At 42.7% G+C, this 11,053-nt stretch overlaps 1 protein-coding gene across 2 annotated transcripts; it reads left to right on the top strand.

Annotated features, from left to right (window-relative positions):
* The first annotated feature begins 711 nt into the window (after nt 1–711).
* naif1 (nuclear apoptosis inducing factor 1) lies at nt 712–7,783 on the top strand. Of its 2 annotated transcripts, none has more exons than XM_048550832.2 (3): nt 712–1,345; nt 2,086–2,248; nt 2,368–7,783. In XM_048550832.2, exons 1-3 carry the CDS (start codon nt 1,070–1,072, stop codon nt 3,249–3,251), a joined length of 1,323 nt encoding a protein of 440 aa, XP_048406789.1. In that variant the 5' UTR covers nt 712–1,069; the 3' UTR covers nt 3,252–7,783. The 2 variants fall into 2 exon arrangements, with proteins under 2 accessions (XP_048406789.1, XP_048406790.1); XM_048550833.2 differs by having other exon boundaries at nt 715–1,345; nt 2,416–7,783.
* Nucleotides 7,784–11,053: the final 3,270 nt, after the last annotated feature.

Here is an 11,053-nt window from a genome sequence, read left to right on the forward strand (position 1 = left end):
AGTGTGGACTTCACAAGCTTCAAAAATCTCCCCTTCCCCCACTGCATCCCAAAACCAGCCCAGCCTGTCTGCTTCCCTAACCTGTTCTTCCTCTCACCCATCCCTTCCTCCCATCTCAAGCCACGCCCCCATTTCCTACCTACTACCTCATCCCACGTCGTTGACCTGTCCATCCTCCCTGGACGGACCTATCCCCCTCCCTACCTACACACTTCTCCACCCATCTTTTCCTCTCTATCTTCAGTCCACCTCCCCCTCCTCATTTATTCCAGAACCCTCTCCGATGAAGGGTCTAGGCCCGAAACGTCAGCTTTTGTGCTCCTGAGATGCTGCTTGGCCTGCTGTATTCATCCAGCTCCACACTTCGTTATCTCGTATTCTCCAGCATCTGTAGTTCCTATTATCTCTCACTCACAGGCTTCACTCCAGTTGCTGGGCCTGCCCCACGAGGAGAAAATGGCGGCTGGCCTAGGTCCCGTGCCTTGACCAGCAGCCAGTGCCGAACTCATCTCACCCTCCCAACGACCGATCCTACCCCTCAGCCCGGCATCTCACTCATAACCAACCTCCTTCGCCTAATCGTGCCAGTTCCACGCTGAAGTGTCTCCGGTGTAATTCTCGCTGATTGCATACTAGCCTTTCGCGGGCCTTGTACCTTTTCTCAAAGCCTCGGTCTCTCAATTGTAAAGATAATGAAAGGGCGATGGGCAACAGAACCACTGCCTGCAGCTAGGCCGCCCCGAGTACGTTTGCACCCCGTCTCGGGGACGCTCGCCCCTGTTGCAGGAAACTCTGGATGTTGTAGTCCGACTTCCCTCTAGTGATAGTCCAACGATAGGATGGGCAGAAACGGTGAAACTACATCTCCCACACAGCTTTGCGCGAGGAGCGATGCCTTGTGCCCGCTGGGAATTGTAGTTTACTGGCACAGCGTCTGTCGAGCGGCGCCGCCAGCTGCTGACATTGCTCTTCCGAACGAAAATATGACCGGATTTTAACGAATGTTTTTTTTAACCCACGAAAATCGTGGGTGGAATTGCCGCCCCTTGGACAGTGTGGAGCGGTGAAGATGAGGAACCAGCTGTGGAGCGCACCGCCCTTCCAGAAAATGCCAGACCGACGGATCCGCAAAGCCCGCTTCAAGGACCGTGACCTGCGTGTGCTGATCGATTCCGTCATGGAGAAGCGGGGGGACATCTTCGGTGAGGGAGGACAGCCGCCCACCATGCAAAGCCGCCGCCAAGCCTGGCTTTTCGTCATGGAGAAAGTCAATGCCGTGTCTGGGACTCGCAGGACCTGGGAGGAGGTGCGAAAGAAGGTCCATGACCTGAAGAAAAGCACCAAAGTAAGACCGCTAGGCTTGTCCTCCTTCCTTTTGCCCCACACCGATGTCTCTACCCAACTGCCTTTTCAATAGATCCAAAGTCTTTGGAACCACGCCCTCTACTTGAAGCTCTAAGTTTTGTGAAGCATGACTGCGATAGATTCTGGTTGGATGTATTCAACACGTGCCCATCATGCCTGCAACTGCCCCACCCAGTTAACAACCGTTTATTAAATCCTGGCCAAATACCTACGTAAAGAAATATAACCACCCAGCAACGTATAGCACAGAGAGACTGATTGGACCATGTTTTTTTTATGTCCACAAGCGTAATTAGCAGTAGGCAATAAATGTTGGCCTTGTCTCAGCTGACATTTCAAGGACAAATTTGTAAAAAAAAGTTATCCCATCCTTCCAGCTACTCTGTCACGTATTTGTCAAGATTCTCGTTAAATGCATCTATGCTGTTTACTTCAATAGCGCCCTGTAGTTTAATGCCCCTTTGATTTTTCTCTGGGGTTGTTCTCAGCAGTGCCCTGGTGATAAAATCTTATTTGCTGGGAAACCCAAAGCAAGACTATCGCTTTTGTTAAAGGTACATGCTTTACAGGCAGCACAGAATGTTAGCAAGAATGTGTCATGTACTCAAAATGAATGTAATAGCATTATGCACACCATGTGACGGATAATGTATGTTGGAAGTGCAGAAATGTGTGGTCCAAATTACACTGTTCTAATCTCCTCTGTTTTTATCTTTAAAGGAAAAACTGGCTTATAACAGAAGAGCTCGTCAGTTATCGTGTGGTAGCAGGCCAGACATCAAAACATTGACAGAATTCGAGAATGATATGATCCTTCTTTTTGGGAAAGAAAGCTTTGAAGGCCTTGATACTATGGATCTCGGCGTCATGTCAAGACTTAGTGGTGAGTGTGTTTGTAGATTAATTAATAAAAAGGTTTATGATCATTTACAAGGTGTAACACTAATATGTCTGTGCAAGACTTTGTATGACGGCATCCAACAGTTTGTAATGAATCTGCAGAGTGTGAGCCTATGTACTCATACTCTGCCATTTTGTATCTCTTCACAGATCAAGGAGAAACAAGTGGATCATCAACTACTGCTGCAAAACAGCATCGTACACCTAAGTACCAAATATCATCACCTCAAGCTGAAGCAGGCACCAGCATAGATACACCCGCTGGAGGAGGTGGTAGTGTTGAGGATGAGGACGAACTCGGTGAGTCACTGAACATTAGTGAGGATGGGGGACCAATATTGGTCGATGATGAGAGATCATCCTTTGAAGGGTGGAGACCCCATATGCTGGGCCCTCCATTTGAGGCAGATGCCGATACAGATCTAAGTGGGCCTGCCTTCAAGCGGAGACTATTAGAACATGAATTCAGCGTTGAACAGTCACTTGCCTCTATACACACAACAGTGGAAGATGGCATGGTTATGTTGGACCAACGGTTGTGTGCATTGCAGTCTGCTATTGAGCACGTGGCAACACCAGTGGCATCTGCAGTGGAGACCTCACTAACTCAAGCCTTGGACGCAGTCGGGTCATCAATCATGAATGCTCATTCTACTGCTATCGAAGTTTTGGGGTCAAAACTCCAAGAAGCTGTCAAGGCAGGCTTCAATTCTCTTGGAGAGCGCTTGCAGGCAACCATGGCTGAGGGATTTCAAAGTCTCATAGAAGCCCAGTGCTCTATGCTCACTCAGATAATTGGTCAGCGTGAAAAACTGGCCTCTTCTACTGGAACTGCACACTGTCATCAAATTGATGGTCATTCAAGTGGGGGTTTGGTGCCGCCAAGGAAAAAAACAGTGACAGCAGGTGCTATCTCTGAAAGTCTGGAATCCAGAGCAACTCAGCATCAGAGACCTCTGGGACTGATGCAGGTACATCAGGGTTAGTAGCAGATACAGATAGCAGGACTTCTGTATTTGCTGCACCTACAGAGTTGGCTCTAGTTGCCAACTTGTGCAGAAAGGCTAGAGGAACAGCACTGAGTCCTGATGTTTCTACTCCCCATTTTCCTCCCCCTCCAAACCTCCCTGTCTCATCTTGATGCTGAGCTGTCTCTGCCAGGCTGCATATGAAGTTGACAGTTGGTACAGCAGTTGGCTCTGGATACAGCCAATATGTGCTGTACTCTGTGTGATGTATTTTAAAACGTGTTTATTTAAATTTAAAATGTTCTGAGTCCTGGTGAGAAATGCCTGTGTTGGATGACATGTCAGGTCGGTGGGGATCATATGATTTGCAAAACTTGAGCAGCTGAGTGAGGGGGATCTGTAGCAACATCTGTACTTGACTGCTATAGGAAGCAAACCAGTGGAAGTCAAGGGGCCGGCAGAGTTTAGAATGGTGCAGGATGACACCCCAGTGATTCATTCCTCTGCAGTTGACTTTATTCATTCAGATTTTCTTTTAAACAGAATAAAGCTGCTGGGTGTTTGCTTGTTCAGATCTTCAATTTGGAAAAGGAAAAATGTCCCATAGTGAAGTTCACCAAATGCTTAAAGCCTGTTGCGGATATTCCTGTGTCATATCTGCATAAATCATTAATCTATTTAAGTAGCACTCAGAGGAATGGCTATGAGTGCTTTAAACAATTCCAATTTGAATTTTGAAGTAAGGAAATTTTACCCTCTGTTCACACTACTTGTTGATATATCTTACTACATTGTCATATAAAGCCAATTTCATATTAATTAACAAGTCCCTTCCCTCCTCTCCCATTCCTTCCTGGCACTAAAACATAACGAAATACGAAAACTGATTGTCTCATTGGTATATGTGCTGCTTTGACAGAGTCCCACAGACTGTATACCGAAAACGATTAAAAGTTGGCCCAAGGCCAGTAATGGCTATTTTTTATAATTGGGAAGGGGGAGATTAATACAGTCAGGGAGGCAGTTAAATACTCCTGCTCCTTGCATCAGCACCTATGCAGTTGGCCACGAAGCTGTTTGCCAATGCTATTCCTTAAATTGCTTAGTAGTATACAATGTGCACAATTAACATGGAGAATCTGCATTACTAATGAGGGGGCAATGTGGGAGTGGAGACACTAGGTATGTACAGCACTGCTTAGCTGAATAAATGCAATTTACTTTTAATGCAGCTCACAATCTTTCCTTGTTACATTTGCAGAAAATCTGAAGGGACTTATTCAGAAGCAAACCTAATGGGAGTTAGATACACTTTTTTCTGGAAAAATATCAATAATTGTGTAGCATTTACAATGTAGAAGCAGGTCAGTCGGTCCATTTGCTATTTAAGTTCCACGCAAGCACACTCCCCCCTCATTTTCATTTCAACCTAATCAACAAGATCCTTCTTTCCTTTCTCCCTTTTAAATACGCCTCTTCTGTTTGTTTCCGTTATTCCACATTCTCATCATGCTCTGAGTAAATAAGTTTCTTACAAATTCTCTATTACATTGATCAGTAATGGCCTTCCCATTAGGGATCCTATTTTTGGTCTTCCTCAGTGAAAGTATTTCTATATCCACCCTGTCAAACCCTCTCGTTATCCTTGGCCATCTCTTTTCTGTGGAAATGAGCCCTAACCTGTTCAGTATTTCCTGACTGATATCATCTCTCAGTTCTAATATCATCCTTGCATCTTTTTCTGCATCTGATTTAAATATCCTTTTTGTAAAATTAACACTAGAACTCTGTGTTGTACTCCAAGTGTGATCTAACCATGGTTTATATCCACTTAACGTAAGTTCTCTACTGTTCCATTCCTTTAGAAATGAATCACTGTGATTTGTTGCCTTTTTATGGTCTTATTAATCTGTGTTGCTACTTTTAGTGATTTGTGTTTCTGTATCTTGGATCTCTTTGTTTCTGTACCCAATTTAGAAACTTAATTAACAAAGAGAATGTGGCTGCCTTATTCTTTTTAATAAAATGCAACAGCGCACATTTATCTTTACAGCAACTTGATGATTGTAAATAACATTGCTCCGTTGTGGAGCTTGAAAAATAAAACTAGAACACAGGATCAGGATTAGACCAGTCAGTTGCTCACACCAGTTCTAGCATTCAATTAGATCAGGTTATTCTGTATTTTAACTCCGTTTTTCTGTCTTAGCTACATTAGTATTAATATCATTGTTTAGCAGAAACCTATCAATCTCAGTTTTGTTAATTTTACTCAACCTCAACAGCTTCCTGATATCGCCGTCTGAATGTCCTGTCTCTAATTTATGGTTTTACTTGCTCATTCTCAACTCTTGTTCAGCAGGAAATAATTTCTGTGTCTTTCCTATTAGCTTCTTATGTCAAATCTCAATTAGATCAATTCTTAATCTTCTACACTAAGTGAAATACAAGTCGAGTCTTTACAAAAACAAACTATTTTAAGTGTTAGAAATTTGAAAAACTCATCAAGTCTAGCAGGTTCTGTGGAAAGGGAAACAACATTCATGTTTAACTTTGATACCATTCACTAAACCTAGTCGATATTACCTATCCTTGTAATTTAACTACTTTTACTCTGATATCATTCTGAACAGGAGAATCATAATCCTAATTCTCTGTCTTTTGGATGTATACAAATCTTGTGTATTAAAAATGATATATCTGCATGTTCTCTGCCTCTCTGCATGTGCCACACTTTATTGATCTTTGCCCAAAATCAGCAAACCGGAGCTGATAGGCAGATAATATCAAATTAAACAGGTCAGAAACTGTCAAGAAAAAGCTACCAAAGAATTATAGAAGAACCTACGGAAGAAAACAAGCTGTGTAAAAAAAAAAAAAAGTCCACTCAGCCCATAACGCTGTTTGAAAGAGCTATCCAGGTAGTATTTCAGTCCCTGGCTCCCTACTCACGCATGCACACAGTCACCCTGGTTCTCTCCTCATAACCTGCAGGTTTTTAATGTACATTTTTAATTCCCTTTTGAAAGTAACTCTTTATTCTAGTTTCCCTGCCCTTCCAGTTGGTGCATTCCAAATAATTGTAAATTGCTACATTTAAAATATTAACCTTCCCTTTCTCTACATTTTGCCAATTATCCTTACTCTGTGTCTTCAAGTTCAATGAGCCTCCTGTCAGTGGAAACGGTTTTTCTCTAACTCCTCTGCCAAAAGCCTTTGTCAACTTTCCCCTTTACTTTCTTAGCTCTGAGGAGAATCCATACTGCCTAATCAGCAGAAGTTATTATTAATGAAGTAAGGAAAAAGGAAGCAATAAAATCACTCAAAATACTTAATGACAATACTTATGTGTGCCTTTTTACTTCCTTAGCTGAACATAGGTTCTGTTATAATATTTAAAACTAAACTTGTGTCTTTTGAGTGTTACCATTAACATGTTTACTTATGGGCCTGAACCCATCTTAAAAACCTCAGCTTGAAGTTGATAAATTCCTCAAAATATTCTATCAATTCACGAAAGCTGCCATATTTTAGGGCACAAAGTCTAAGTGCACAGTTACATAATTTCTATGCATGCACCAGCATATAACTTGCAGCTTTTCCACCTAGTATTTCAGCAGGACTTTTTGGCTTTCTTTGCTTTTCCCAATGATTTGAAAACCAGCTGGCTAATTAATTTTAGCAACTTCTTCAAATAAAGAGTAAGCCATGTTCAGAGTGTGAGAGGAGTGTTTTTACCATCTGTTTATATTGAAAAATTGTAAGCAATAATTATTTACTGAAAATGTATTTTTCTGTTTCTCAGTGTTGAAGAGTTTACTCTCAGCTGCAATATTTGAATTTGTTTTTACAAGGTAATATGTAGAGAAACTGGGTGAATTATTTATTAAGCATTGGTCATTCAATGCATGATTGTATCTAGTGTTTGTTTGGAAGAATTTAAGATCATGTGAACACGTATACAGCAATGGATTAACATTTAATCCCTGAACTAAAATATCCTTTGTCAGTGGAGAGATTGAGAGCCCATCAGTTGTCTATGAGCAAGTTGTGTCTGACCAAGAGACCTTCCAAATCACAAAGAAGTGTACACGATATCAGCTTTGCAATAGAATTAAGGAGTCACAGAATAGACAGTGAATATTTTCTTCAAACACAGACTGTTCTGCATTCGAGGTATTATATATCTTCAAACTGAGAGTTTTACAACTTTTAGCACATGGTATGGATTTTTTCTTTTCAAGAATGGGCAGATATCTGTGGAATGTATAACATCTATAAGCCGATTGGTGCTTAATAAAAGTATGAAGCTATTGTCGTTTGATGACCGTAAAAGTGAACCACAAAAACTGCATGCAACCCAATCGATCCTGTACAGCCTCCTCTCAAACATGGAGAATTGTGGTAAATTTGGAAGAACTGTTCCATAGACTGGCTAGCGTGATACAGTCATACTCTCAGAATCAACATGAAGCTACCACGTTGTTGGGGAAAACCCCACCTGGTTCATTGATGTCCTTCAGGCAAAGAAATCTCCCAAACTTACCAGGTCTGGTCTCTGTGCAATTTCAGATCTACAGTGATGTAGTGCAAATTCAGATTCACAGTGATGTAGTTGACTCTTATTTGATCCTTGGATTTGTCTAGCAAGGCTACAATAAAGTCAAACAAAACTAAACTGACTACCCAGCATTGTGATGAATCAACAATCTGCAAAGACGTCTCAGTAACATTGGGATTTGTGGGAGAGCTTCCCACAGATTGGCTTCATGTGACCATATCATCACATGATCAAGTCATATAGCCAGTGTCCTGCAAGCCATCATCACTGTACGTAGGTACGTCCTTTACCAGTGGGGGACCCATCCACCGGTAGAGATGACATAATGGTATTTGGTCAGGCAAGCAAAATCCTGAGTATTTTCAGCAATGATTCTGGACTCTGTGAAGTCTCATCGTAGTAGGTCAAACTTGAGTAAGGAAACCTCCTCCTAACTATAATCTATTGTTGTTTCCCAGCCGATATGCAACAGCTTGTATATATATAACCGTGCCAACATGCCAAAATAGGCTAAGGCATTTCACAATAGCATTATAAACATAACATGACACTGAACCACATAAGAGTTATTTTGTCAGATTATCGAAAGCTTGGTGAAACAAGTGGGTTGCAAGGCATGTCTTAATGGAGGAGAGTGAGGTTGGGAAGTGAAGACATTTTTGGAGATTATATTGGAGCTTGGAACCAAGGTAGTTGAAGGCATGACCACTGATATGGGGTATAATATAACGGGTGTTGGTGGGGTGGGGGTCTTTGATTACATTGGCCACTTGCCTGAGACAGTGGGAAGTATAGGTGGAATCAGTGGATGGAAGCTGATTTGCGTAATGGACTGGACTCTTCGCGAATCTGCAGTTTCTTGTGGTCTTGGGTACAAGTGATCACTAGACCACCTATTTTTACTAACATATCATCAGACTTTGCCTAGCTCAGCTCATAAACTGCTGAAACTTCATTTATACCTTTGTACTTCTAGACTAACTGCTCCAATATATCCCCAGTTAGTTTCCCACATTTTAGCTGTCATTAACCTGAGATTCTTCAAATCTCCTATCCCCGTCCTGTTCACTTACAGCCTACGTGCTTGTTGACCTGCATTAGCTTCTGGTAAAGCAATATCAATTGACAACTCCTTGTTGAAAATTACCTAATTTTAAAACTCTATTCATGGCCTCACTTATCTCTTCCAGTATCATAGCTTTCTGAGATATCTGCCCTCCTCTAGTTCGGGCCTCTCAAGCATCCCCAATTTTAGTCGTTCCATATTGGTTTCTGGATTAATAGTCGAGCAATAACACCACTGGACCATCGCCTACCCCTGTAATTCTACATTTGCGATTCTACTTCTTACATTTATTACATTGAAGATAAGGGTGTTTATGGATTACGTTAGTTTATTAGTTGTTTAACTTCCATCAAGATTCACAAGTGGATGTGAACTGACTGCTGGGCTTTATCTGATCCATTGGTTGTAGAATCACTTTGCTCTGTCACATCCTGCTCCCATTGGTTAACATCCATGTAGTCCAGAATATAGGTATGCCTGTTGATACTCCTGGCATGGTCTCTTACTTTCACCATGGAACTGAGATTGGTCCTGGGTTAATGGAATGATGGAGTGAGGAATGTGCCAGGCCGTGGAGTTACAGATTGCATTGGAACCAGAATATAACTTGGCTGCTGCTCTCCTGAAGATCCACAGTATCTCATGGACACCTGATATCGAGCTACGTTCTGAATTGATTCCATTTAGTGCATTGATCATGCTATACAACAATATGGAATGTTTCCTCAGTGTGAAGATGAAATGATGGTCAGTCCAAACACTACTGTCATGACAGATACACCTCAGGCTGTTAGGTTGAGAAAGACAAGACGGTGTTTCTCTCATATTGGTTCTCTCACCATCTATTATCGGCTCAATCTGGTCGCTGAACATGGCCAGCTCAGTCAGTCACGGTGCAACTGAGCCACTTTGATGATACTGTTCCCTGTTCAAAGTTAATTCAGTGCCATTGCTACTCTTCTAGGAGGTGTTCAACATACAAAGCATTTTACTCTACACTACTGTACCAACAGAACTGAAATGTCTTCCAATTAAATATTGTGGAGACTGAAGCCATGTTTTCAATCCCTGCTCCAAACTCTATTCCCTATGTGCAAACTCCATCCCTCTCCCTGGCAACAGTGTGAGATTATGCCATTCTGTCTGCAACCTTGCTGACATATTTAGGCAAGAGAAAGACTTCTACCGATATATTTGATTTGATTTATTATTATCACATACTGAGATACAGTGAAACACATTGCTTTGCATGCTATATGGGCAGATCGTGACATAGAAACTGCACCAGGTAGCAGACTAGAGTGCTGCAGCTGCAGAGAACGTGCAGAGAGACAACAACATTAACATTTGAGAAGTCCATTCAATAGCTGGATAACAGCAGGGAAGATGCTATTCTTAAATCTGTTCGTATGTGTATTCAAACTTTCATATCTTTTCCCTGATGGAACAGGCAAAAACAACTGAATTCGAGAGAGGTGGTGACCACCCTTGTTATCAATTTAGTATTTGAACAAACATAGCATCAAGGAGTGATAATGGGAACTGCAGATACTGGAGAATCCAAGATAATAAAATGTGAGGCTGGATGAACACAGGAGGCCCAGCAGCATCTCAGGAGCACAAAAGCTGACGTTTCGGGTCTAGACCCTTCATCAGAGAGAGGGATGGGGAGAGGGAACTGGAATAAATAGGGAGAGAGGGGGAGGCGGACCGAAGATGGAGAGAAAAGAAGATAGGTGGAGAGGAGAGTATAGCCCACCGACTCCCACAGCTACCGAGAATACACCTCCTCCAACCCAACCTCCTGCAAAAATTCCATCCCCTATTCCCAATACCTCCGTCTCCGCCGCATCTGCTCCCACAATGGGGCATTCCACTCCCGCACATCCCAGATGTCCAAGTTCCTCAAGGACCGCAACTTTCGCCCCACAGTGGTCGAGAACGCCCTTGACCGCGTCTCCCGCATTTCCCGCAACACATCCCTCACACCCCGCCCCCGCCACAACCGCCCAAAGAGGATCCCCCTCGTTCTCACACACCACCCCACCAACCTCCGGATACAACGCATCATCCTCCGACACTTCCGCCATCTACAATCCGACCCCACCACCCAAGACATTTTTCCATCCCCACCCTCGTCTGCTTTCTGGAGAGACCACTCTCTCCATGACTCCCTTGTTAGCTCCACACTGC

Source organism: Stegostoma tigrinum, chromosome 20, assembly GCF_030684315.1.
Source record: "Stegostoma tigrinum isolate sSteTig4 chromosome 20, sSteTig4.hap1, whole genome shotgun sequence".
In the NCBI taxonomy this organism is placed as follows: Eukaryota; Metazoa; Chordata; class Chondrichthyes; order Orectolobiformes; family Stegostomatidae; genus Stegostoma; species Stegostoma tigrinum.

Excerpts from the sequence above, each read along its gene's own strand:
- naif1 (XM_048550832.2), top strand. The coding sequence starts at position 1,070 with ATGAGGAACCAGCTGTGGAGCGCACCGCCCTTCCAGAAAATGCCAGAC. Across the intron at positions 1,346-2,085 it reads ACCTGAAGAAAAGCACCAAA|GAAAAACTGGCTTATAACAG; the intron begins GTAAGACCGCTA and ends TTATCTTTAAAG. Across the intron at positions 2,249-2,367 it reads CGTCATGTCAAGACTTAGTG|AGTGTGAGCCTATGTACTCA; the intron begins GTGAGTGTGTTT and ends ATGAATCTGCAG.